A 10,000-nucleotide genomic window follows, 5' to 3' on the forward strand; every position below is an offset into this window, starting at 1 on the left:
CCTACAGACTAAAGATAGGGCTTAAAAAAAACACCTACAGACTAAAGTTAGGGCTTAAAAACACCTACAGACTAAAGTTAGGGCTTAAAAACACCTACAGACTAAAATAGGGGTTAAAAACACCTACAGACTAAATATAGGGCTTAAAAACACCTACAGACTAAAGTTAGGGCTGAAAAACACCTACAGACTAAAGTTAGGGCTGAAAAACACCTACAGACTAAAGTTAGGGCTTAAAAACACCTACAGACTAAAGATAGGGCTTAAAAACACCTACAGACTAAAGTTAGGGCTTAAAAACACCTACAGACTAAAGTTAGGGCTTAAAAACACCTACAGACTAAAGTTAGGGCTTAAAAACACCTACAGACTAAAGTTAGGGCTTAAAAACACCTACAGACTAAAGATAGGGCTTAAAAACACCTACAGACTAAAGTTAGGGCTTAAAAACACCTACAGACTAAAGTTAGGGCTTAAAAACACCTACAGACTAAAGATAGGGCTTAAAAACACCTACAGACTAAAGTTAGGGCTTAAAAACACCTACAGACTAAAGATAGGGCTTAAAAACACCTACAGACTAAAGTTAGGGCTTAAAAACACCTACAGACTAAAGATAGGGCTTAAAAACACCTACAGACTAAAGTTAGGGCTTAAAAACACCTACAGACTAAAGTTAGGGCTGAAAAACACCTACAGACTAAAGTTAGGGCTTAAAAACACCTACAGACTAAAGTTAGGGCTTAAAAACACCTACAGACTAAAGTTAGGGCTTAAAAACACCTACAGACTAAAGTTAGGGCTTAAAAACACCTACAGACTAAAGATAGGGCTTAAAAACACCTACAGACTAAAGTTAGGGCTTAAAAACACCTACAGACTAAAGTTAGGGCTTAAAAACACCTACAGACTAAAGTTAGGGCTTAAAAACACCTACAGACTAAAGTTAGGGCTTAAAAACACCTACAGACTAAAGTTAGGGCTTAAAAAACCTACAAACTAAAGTTAGGCTAAAACACCTACAGACTAAAGATAGGGCTTAAAAACACCTACAGACTAAAGATAGGGCATAAAAACACCTACAGACTAAAGATAGGGCTTAAAAACACCTACAGACTAAAGATAAAAACACCTACAGACTAAAGTTAGGGCTTAAAAACACCTACAGACTAAAGTTAGGGCTGAAAAACACCTACAGACTAAAGTTAGCCCAACAAAGTGCTTAAAAACACCTACAGACTAAAGTTAGGGCTTAAAAACACCTACAGACTAAAGTTAGGGCTTAAAAACACCTACAGACTAAAGATAGGGCTTAAAAACACCTACAGACTAAAGTTAGGGCTTAAAAACACCTACAGACTAAAGTTAGGGCTTAAAAACACCTACAAACTAAAGATAGGGCTTAAAAACACATACAGACTAAAGTTAGGGCTTAAAAACACCTACAGACTAAAGTTAGGGCTTAAAAACACATACAGACTAAAGATAGGGCATAAAAACACCTACAGACTAAAGTTAGGGCTTAAAAACACCTACAGACTAAAGTTAGGGCTTAAAAACACCTACAGACTAAAGATAGGGCTTAAAAACACCTACAGACTAAAGATAGGGCTTAAAAACACCTACAGACTAAAGTTAGGGCTTAAAAACACCTACAGACTAAAGATAGGGCTTAAAAACACCTACAGACTAAAGTTAGGGCTTAAAAACACCTACAGACTAAAGTTAGGGCTTAAAAACACCTACAGACCAAAGATAGGGCTTAAAAACACCTACAGACTAAAGATAGGGCTTAAAAACACCTACAGACTAAAGTTAGGGCTTAAAAACACCTACAGACTAAAGATAGGGCTTAAAAACACCTACAGACTTTGTGTTTAAAAGGTTCTCAGTTGTTGTCAGTTTGAATAGAAATGTCTTCCAGCTATCTCTGACATGTTTTTCTGGCTTCGTTGTTGACTCGGAGTCTCTGTTTGCTCCATAAAACAAACTCTGTTGAGGTGAGTTAAACATTCTTCTTCTAATCCTGCTTTCTGTGCGCTTCCTGTATCTGAAAGGACCTCCAGGCTACTCATAAGTCTGACTCCTCCTCGCTCCAAAGGTCCTCCTGCCTGAGAGCCAGGAGGTCCCAGGAGAACCGGGAGAGTGCGGCAGACGAGGAGCGACACGGGATGGGAGCGCAGGAAAAGGAGGAGGAGGAGGAGGCGGCTCCTTCGACGGGGAAGAAGCAACAGAAATCCTCCAAAGAGGTTTATTTCTCCGTCCTACCGGACAGATACGAGCCTCTGATCGAGGAAGAGGAGGAAGAGGAGGAGGACAGAGAGGAGACGCCAGAGGAGAGGAGGAAGAGGAAGGAGGAGAAGAAGAGGAAGAGGAAGAAGCGGTACAAGAAGTACAGGAAGGTAAGAAGAAATGACGACCTTTGACCTGAACTTTCAGGATTTAGTCAAAACTGATAACTACCTGTTAATCAATGATTCAGCAGAGAGAGTTTGACCTTTGACCCCGACACACTGTATCAGCCTGATAAACACAAGGAGAAAACAGGAGGTTCAGTTTAGCACCGATACTGCAGTCGAACACTGTGTTTACCCGACTATTACAGAGGATGGCTGCTGTGAAAAAGAGCTACATGCTAACTACATGCTAACTACGTCCTCTCTCACTCGCTCTGCTCCTGTAGTTCATCCGTAATGTAAACACTGAAACATGTTCGTCTCCTCCCTTTGTCAATAAACAACCCTGAACGCATCACAACCCTGAACGCAACACAACCCTGAACGCATCACAACCCTGAACGCAACACAACCCTGAACGCATCACAACCCTGAACGCAACACAACCCTGAACGCAACACAACCCTGAACGCAACACAACCCTGAACGCATCACAACCCTGAACGCATCACAACCCTGAACGCAACACAACCCTGAACGAGCATCACAACCCTGAACGCAACACAACCCTGAAAACGACAACACAACCCTGAACGCATCACAACCCTGAACGCAACACAACCCTGAACGCATCACAACCCTGAACGCATCACAACCCTGAACGCAACACCCCTGAACGCATCACAACCCTGAACGCATCACAACCCTGAACGCAACACAACCCTGAACGCATCACAACCCTGAACGCATCACAACCCTGAACGCAACACAACCCTGAACGCAACACAACCCTGAACGCAACACAACCCTGAACGCAACACAACCCTGAACGCAACACAACCCTGAACGCAACACAACCCTGAACGCATCACAACCCTGAACGCAACACAACCCTGAACGCAACACAACCCTGAACGCATCACAACCCTGAACGCAACACAACCCTGAACGCAACACAACCCTGAACGCATCACAACCCTGAACGCAACACAACCCTGAACGCATCACAACCCTGAACGCAACACAACGGTGAAACTCTTTTTATTCCCCGCTCTCTGTCTGACAGAACCCGTCCTGTGTTTTATTCCCCGCTCTCTGTCTGACAGAACCCGTCCTGTGTTTTATTCCCAACTCTCTGTCTGACAGAACCCAACCCTGTGTTTTATTCCCCGCTCTCTGTCTGACAGAACCCGACCTGTGTTTTATTCCCCGCTCTCTGTCTGACAGAACCCGTCCTGTGTTTTATTCCCCGCTCTCTGTCTGACAGAACCCGTCCTGTGTTTTATTCCCCGCTCTCTGTCTGACAGACCCGTCCTGTGTTTTATTCCCCGCTCTCTGTCTGACAGAACCCGTCCTGTGTTTTATTCCCCGCTCTCTGTCTGACAGAACCCGACCTGTGTTTTATTCCCCGCTCTCTGTCTGACAGAACCCGACCTGTGTTTTATTCCCCGCTCTCTGTCTGACAGAACCCGACCTGTGTTTTATTCCCCGCTCTCTGTCTGACAGAACCCGTCCTGTGTTTTATTCCCCGCTCTCTGTCTGACAGAACCCGACCTGTGTTTTATTCCCCGCTCTCTGTCTGACAGAACCCGTCCTGTGTTTTATTCCCCGCTCTCTGTCTGACAGAACCCGACCTGTGTTTTATTCCCCGCTCTCTGTCTGACAGAACCCGTCCTGTGTTTTATTCCCCGCTCTCTGTCTGACAGAACCCGTCCTGTGTTTTATTCCCCGCTCTCTGTCTGACAGAACCCGTCCTGTGTTTTATTCCCCGCTCTCTGTCTGACAGAACCCGTCCTGTGTTTTATTCCCCGCTCTCTGTCTGACAGAACCCGTCCTGTGTTTTATTCCCCGCTCTCTGTCTGACAGAACGTGGGGAAGGCTCTGCGGTTCAGCTGGCGCTGTCTGACGGCTGGTTTACAGAACATGGCCTCCACTTATTCCACACCGCTCTCGGCTATGTCCACAGTGGTGACAGAAGTCCAGCGATCTGCCGGCAGCAAAGCATGATGGGACTCGGCCCTGTGCCTCCTCACCCAGGATGTGACCCACCAGGAGTGTGCTTTTAGTCATAGAAGAAGAAGTTGGTATTTATAACAATGTGATTTTTAATAAGGATAAAGGAATTTAGACGGCTATAAACTAAATATTAACACATTAATCCCTCATTTATATAAATGATATAAAGCTATTTTAAATGTATTTCTGATTAACATTCACTCTGATATGAGTTTGTATTATATTTCATAATCTCTATTATGACTTTTTATTATGTTTACCATCTTTTTCAAAAGCCTATTTTATATTATATGTTTTTAATACTGTGTACAATCCACTTTAAATTCTTCATCATTTTTATTAATGGCTTCATAAAACTGTGAAAACCTATTGCTGTATTTCTTTAAATAAATTCCCATTTAAACTGTGAACGTTTGTGTTTTATTCCTCCTCAGAAGATATTCACAGCAGATATACATTAACCAGTGGTGGAGTGTAACTAAGTACTTTTACTCAAGTACTGTACAGTGTAAACAATGATCAATAAATCCAGGTGAACTCTGCTATAATACAATAATCAGACTTCCATTTACAGCAGAGTGCTGTTATTATTGGATTGTTATTATTTTAATGTGAATGTTAAAAGTTATAGAAGTGTAATAAAAGTCATTATCTGTGAGATTACAGTAATTATTGCTGTTTACACTGATAACAACTGTATTTGGACAGTTTACCTTATACACTGATAAACAACATTTATTCTACTTCCATCATTATACAACATATCTGTCAGTTAACTAACTAATACATTAAAGTTACACAACATTTATTCTGCTGTTCGTCGTTAAAATAACTTCATATTTTTAGATTTTAAGTCATTTTCATAAAGTTTCTCATTATAATAACTTACAGGCTCCTTTGCTCTCCATACTCTTCCTCCTGTCTCCTCCTCCACACTCTTCCTCCGTCTCCTCCTCCACACTCTTCCTCCACACTCCTCCATACTCTTCCTCCATACTCTTCCTCCTGTCTCCTCCTCCATACTCTTCCTCCCGTCTCCTCCTTCATACTCCTCCTTCATACTCCTCCTCCATACTCTTCCTCCCGTCTCCTCCTCCATACTCTTCTTCCTGTCTCTTCCTCCCGCCTCTCCTCCTCCATACTCTTCCTCCATACTCCTCCTCCATACTCCTTCCTCCATACTCTTCCTCCATACTCTTCCTCCATACTCCTCCTCCATCTCCTCCACTCTCCTCTCTCTCCTCCTCCATACTCCTCCTCCATACTCCTCCTCCATACTCCCTCCTCCTCCTCCATACTCCTCCTCCATACTCCTCCTCCATACTCTCCTCCTCCATACTCTCCTCCTCCATACTCCTCCTCCATACTCTTCCTCCTGTCTCCTCCCCATCTCCTCCATACTCTTCCTCCCTGTCTCCTCCTCCATACTCCTCCTCCATACTCCTCCTCCATACTCCTTCCTCCTCCATACTCCTCCTCCATACTCCTCCTCCTGTCTCCTCCTCCTACTCTCCTCCTCCATACTCCTCCTCCATACTCTTCCTCCTGTCTCCTCCCATACTCCTCCTCCATACTCCTCCTCTCTCCCTCCTCCATACTCCTCCTCCTGTCTCCTCCTCCTACTCCTCCTCCTCCATACTCCTCCTCCCTCCATACTCTTCCTCCATACTCCTCCTCCTGTACTCCTCCTCCATACTCCTCCTCCATACTCCTCCTCCTGCTCCTCCATACTCCTCCTCCTGTCTCTTCCTCCATACTCCTCCTCCTCCATACTCCTCCCTCCATACTCCTCCTCCATACTCTTCCTCCATACTCCTCCCATACTCCTCCTCCATACTCCTCCTCCATACTCCTCCTCCTGTCTCCTCCTCCCCTCCATACTCTTCCTCCATACTCCTCCTCCTGTCTCCATCCCTCCTCTCTCCTCCATACTCCTCCTCCTGTCTCCTCCTCCTCCATACTCCTCCTCCATACTCCTCCTCCATACTCCTCCTCCCTCCTCCTCCATACTCCCCTCCTCCTCCTCCATACTCCTCCTCCTGTCCATACTCCTCCTCCATACTCTTCCTCCATACTCCTCCTCCATACTCCTCCTCCTCCATACTCTTCCTCCTGTCTCCTCCTCCATACTCTTCCTCCATACTCCTCCTCCTCTCCTCCTCCATACTCCTCCTCCATACTCTTCCTCCTGTCTCCTCCTCCATACTCTTCCTCCTATCTCTTCCTCCTGTCTCCTCCTCCACACTCTTCCTCCATACTCTTCCTCCATACTCTTCCTCCTGTCTCCTCCTCCATACTCCTCCTCCATACTCTTCCTCCTACACTCTTCCTCCACACTCCTCCTCCATACTCCTCCTCCATACTCCTCCTCCATACTCTTCCTCCATACTCCATACTCCTCCTCCATCCTCCTCCATACTCCTCCTCCTGTCTCCTCCTCCATACTCCTCCTCCATACTCCTCCTCCTGTCTCCTCCTCCATACTCTTCCTCCTGTCTCCTCCTCCATACTCCTCCTCCTGTCTCCTCCTCCTCCATACTCTTCCTCCATACTCCTCCTCCATACTCCTCCTCCTCCATACTCTTCCTCCTGTCTCCTCCTCCATACTCCTCCTCCATACTCTTCCTCCATACTCCTCCTCCTGTCTCCTCCTCCATACTCCTCCTCCATACTCTTCCTCCATACTCCTCCTCCATACTCTTCCTCCTGTCTCCTCCTCCATACTCCTCCTCCTGTCTCCTCCTCCTCCTCCATACTCCTCCTCCATACTCTTCCTCCATACTCCTCCTCCATACTCCTCCTCCTGTCTCCTCCTCCATACTCTTCCTCCATACTCCTCCTCCTGTCTCCTCCTCCTCCTCCATACTCCTCCTCCATACTCCTCCTCCATACTCTTCCTCCATACTCCTCCTCCATACTCTTCCTCCATACTCCTCCTCCTGTCTCCTCCTCCTCCTCCATACTCCTCCTCCCCCGGTGGCAGTGGTGAAGGTGTAGTTCCCGACCCGGCCTGAGAGTGTCGCTGTACCACTGAAGAAGCTCCGCTGCTTCCGGGTCCTTATAAGGACAATAAGGCGGGACCTAAAGTTGTGGACGAAAGTTCACTTTAAAAACCTTCTGCTGCTGTCTGTCTGTCTGTCTGCCTGTCTGTCTGTGTCTGTCTGTCTGTCTGTCCGGTCCACAGCTCCCTGTGACAGCAGCAGCTGCTCAACCAGAGACAGACAGACCTGAACGGAGACTTCTGACAAACAACAACAACATGGCGAGCTCCTAAACTTTTACTTTTTTCTTCCCCAGAGGAGACCAACATTTATTTTTCGCCCGCCAGACGTTGACGGAAGCTCGTACCGACCCGGGAGCGGGAAATGTCTCCGCTGCAGCGCTCCGTTTACTGGCGCCTCTCCCTCGTCTTCTTTTTCACCTCTTTCCTTTTCTTTGTCGACATTTTCACGGCCGCCATCGTCGCGGCCACCTGTCACCATGACAACGCCACTTTCCCCGGAACGTTGGAGAGCAACCAATCACGGCGCGAGGAGGACGTCGCTGATTGGTCGACGGAGAGCGGGAACCGAGACGTGAGTGGTGATTCTTTACATCATTTTTATGGTTTATTTACTTTAAATGTAATTATTTTAGTGTTAATGTGCATTTAAACCGTCATATATTTGCTGATAAAATCACATTACAAAACTTTTAACTGTACTTTACCTTTTTGAAACGTTTTTAAACGATATAACCGTAATATTTGAACCGTTAACAGAGTATATTAAAGACTTTAATGGTTTTTTATGGTTTATATACTTTAGATTTAGTTTTTTTAGCCCTTATATACGTTTAAACCGTCATATATTTGGTGATATAAACACATTTCACAACAGTTAACAGATTAACATACAGAGTTAATGTGCAACATAACGCTGTTAATGCTAACCTTGTTTAACCCAACCTGTATTGTTTTTAGGGACAGAGTGAATGTAACACCTGTTTCTGAATATCAAACCATTAAGTTTGGTGTTTTTATGCAAAACAATATTGTATGTAATTATATTTTATTATAGTAAAATGTTACATCCTCACGTTATTTGAAGAAGTTTAATAAAGTTTAAAAATAGACGATCTAATGGATGACATTAGATATCAATAAATTGTTTTATTTCCATATCTTTTTTCCAAATACAGCTTATTACTGAGTCTAAAAGAAGGCCTTAGGATCAGTAAATTGTGTCGAATTCTGTTTTTTAAAACATTATTTTTTTAATTAATCTAAATGAACGTGTCACATTACTACATCTCATTTTACATTTCTATAAGATACAACATGTAAATGTAAATGAGCATTTATGGGGTTTTTCCACCTACTTTAATTGCATGTGTTACAAACTTGTAGCACAGTTTGTCCCTTAGTCAAAGTTATAATTGTGCTCACAAAGCTGTTTAATCAGATTAAGTAGTATTGGGGTCATGGGGGCCCAAGTCCACATTGTTTGGGGCAACAGCCTGTCTGTAGTCATTTATCTGTGTGTGTTTGTCTTTGCGTCAGTCAGTGTGTGGTTGGGCAGACCGGTTGTCCTACGGTCAGACTCTCTTCATGGTCGGGATGCTGCTGGGATCTCTGGTCGGAGGGGCGCTATCTGACAGGTAATTACCCACAATGCTCTATGACTCTGGCTCCTGTGATGTGCGTCTACACTCCTGCGTATGTTTTGTCTGTTCGTGCAGGTACGGGAAGCGCCCGGTGCTGCTGGTGTGCGTGTGCGTGCACGCCGTGTGCGGCCTCGTGCCCGCCATCCTCCCTCATCCAATCCTCTTCCTCGCCGTCCGCTGCCTGACGGGCGTCTGCTGCTGCTGCATCAACATCTGCTCCTTCAGTCTGGGTAACAACACACAGCCTTTCCTCTCCTTCCTCCCTTTCCTCTTCTTCCTCCCTTTCCTCTCCTTCCTCCCTTTCCTCTCCTTCCTCCCTTTCCTCTTCTTCCTCCCTTTCCTTCCTCTCCTTCCTCCCTTTCCTTCCTCTCCTTCCTCCCTTTCCTCTTCTTCCTCCCTTTCCTCTCCTTCCTCCCTTTCTTTCCTCTCCTTCCTCCCTTTCCTCTTCTTCCTCCCTTTCCTCTCCTTCCTCCCTTTCCTTCCTCTCCTTCCCTCCTTCCTCCCTTTCCTGTAAACACTGCTCCTGGGGCATCAAAAACACTGTCCAATTCATCCAATACAGTTTTCAGCTCTCCTTTAACATAAACCCTTGTGTCCTCTCCCAAGATCCTTCCCTTGTCAAACACTGATCTATCCATCCCTTTGAACTCTTCTATAATCCAATATCAACTTTCCTTTCCTTCAGAGTGCTCTCCTTATCCATCCCTATTCCTTCCATGTGAATGTTAAAATTATAGAAGTGTAAAAAAGTCATTATCTGTGAGATTACAGTAATTATTGCTGTTTACACTGATAACAACTGTATTTGGACAGTTTACCAATGCTTATACACTGATAAACAACATTTATTCTACTTCCATCATTATACAACATATCTATTCTATTCAATTTAATTCAATTCAATTCAATTTTATTTGTATAGCGCCAATTTATAACAGAAGTTA

General features: G+C 44.8%; 2 protein-coding genes and 2 long non-coding RNA genes across 11 annotated transcripts in view; 2 read left to right on the forward strand and 2 right to left on the reverse strand.

The window, feature by feature from the left end:
- LOC127378383 (uncharacterized) overlaps positions 1 to 1,933 on the reverse strand; it is a 2,928-nt gene extending 995 nt beyond the window's left edge. For 3 of the 4 annotated variants that reach the window (XR_007888018.1, XR_007888021.1, XR_007888020.1), the window contains exons 1-3: positions 1,533 to 1,933; positions 1,263 to 1,322; positions 334 to 423 (exon numbers count right to left, since the gene is read on the reverse strand). This is a non-coding gene — a long non-coding RNA (uncharacterized LOC127378383). The remainder of the gene's footprint in view (positions 1 to 333; positions 424 to 1,262; positions 1,323 to 1,532) is intronic. The other variant, XR_007888019.1, reaches the window with a different exon arrangement.
- Positions 1,934 to 2,097: 164 nt separating this feature from the next.
- Positions 2,098 to 4,822, forward strand: LOC127378375 (uncharacterized protein C1orf115-like). The gene is made up of 2 exons (XM_051427146.1): positions 2,098 to 2,402; positions 4,263 to 4,822. Exons 1-2 carry the CDS (start codon positions 2,172 to 2,174, stop codon positions 4,401 to 4,403), a joined length of 372 nt encoding a protein of 123 aa, XP_051283106.1. The 5' UTR covers positions 2,098 to 2,171; the 3' UTR covers positions 4,404 to 4,822.
- LOC127378379 (uncharacterized) lies at positions 3,435 to 4,236 on the reverse strand. 4 transcript variants are annotated; one of them, XR_007888003.1, is made up of 4 exons: positions 4,031 to 4,236; positions 3,791 to 3,910; positions 3,592 to 3,671; positions 3,435 to 3,510 (listed from the first exon to the last, which is right to left on the reverse strand). It is a non-coding gene; the product is annotated as an uncharacterized LOC127378379 (long non-coding RNA). The 4 variants fall into 4 exon arrangements; XR_007888004.1 differs by having other exon boundaries at positions 3,831 to 3,990; XR_007888002.1 differs by having other exon boundaries at positions 3,871 to 3,990; positions 4,031 to 4,230.
- Positions 4,823 to 7,501: 2,679 nt separating the features above from the next.
- Positions 7,502 to 10,000, forward strand: part of LOC127378365 (solute carrier family 22 member 13) — an 11,777-nt gene continuing 9,278 nt past the window's right edge. Inside the window, exons 1-3 of one of the 2 annotated variants that reach the window (XM_051427117.1) lie at positions 7,502 to 7,987; positions 8,953 to 9,050; positions 9,132 to 9,286. In XM_051427117.1, the coding sequence (XP_051283077.1) occupies positions 7,778 to 7,987; positions 8,953 to 9,050; positions 9,132 to 9,286 (463 nt within the window). In that variant the 5' untranslated portion in view covers positions 7,502 to 7,777. The remainder of the gene's footprint in view (positions 7,988 to 8,952; positions 9,051 to 9,131; positions 9,287 to 10,000) is intronic. The other variant, XM_051427118.1, reaches the window with a different exon arrangement.

The sequence above is a fragment of the Dicentrarchus labrax genome, unplaced genomic scaffold, assembly GCF_905237075.1.
Source record: "Dicentrarchus labrax unplaced genomic scaffold, dlabrax2021, whole genome shotgun sequence".
NCBI lineage: Eukaryota > Metazoa > Chordata > Actinopteri > Moronidae > Dicentrarchus > Dicentrarchus labrax.

Bases quoted from the DNA above. Each gene is read 5' to 3' on its own strand.
- LOC127378375 (XM_051427146.1), top strand. From the start codon at position 2,172: ATGGGAGCGCAGGAAAAGGAGGAGGAGGAGGAGGCGGCTCCTTCGACG. The intron at 2,403-4,262 runs GTAAGAAGAAAT...TCTGTCTGACAG, and splicing joins GGTACAAGAAGTACAGGAAG to AACGTGGGGAAGGCTCTGCG.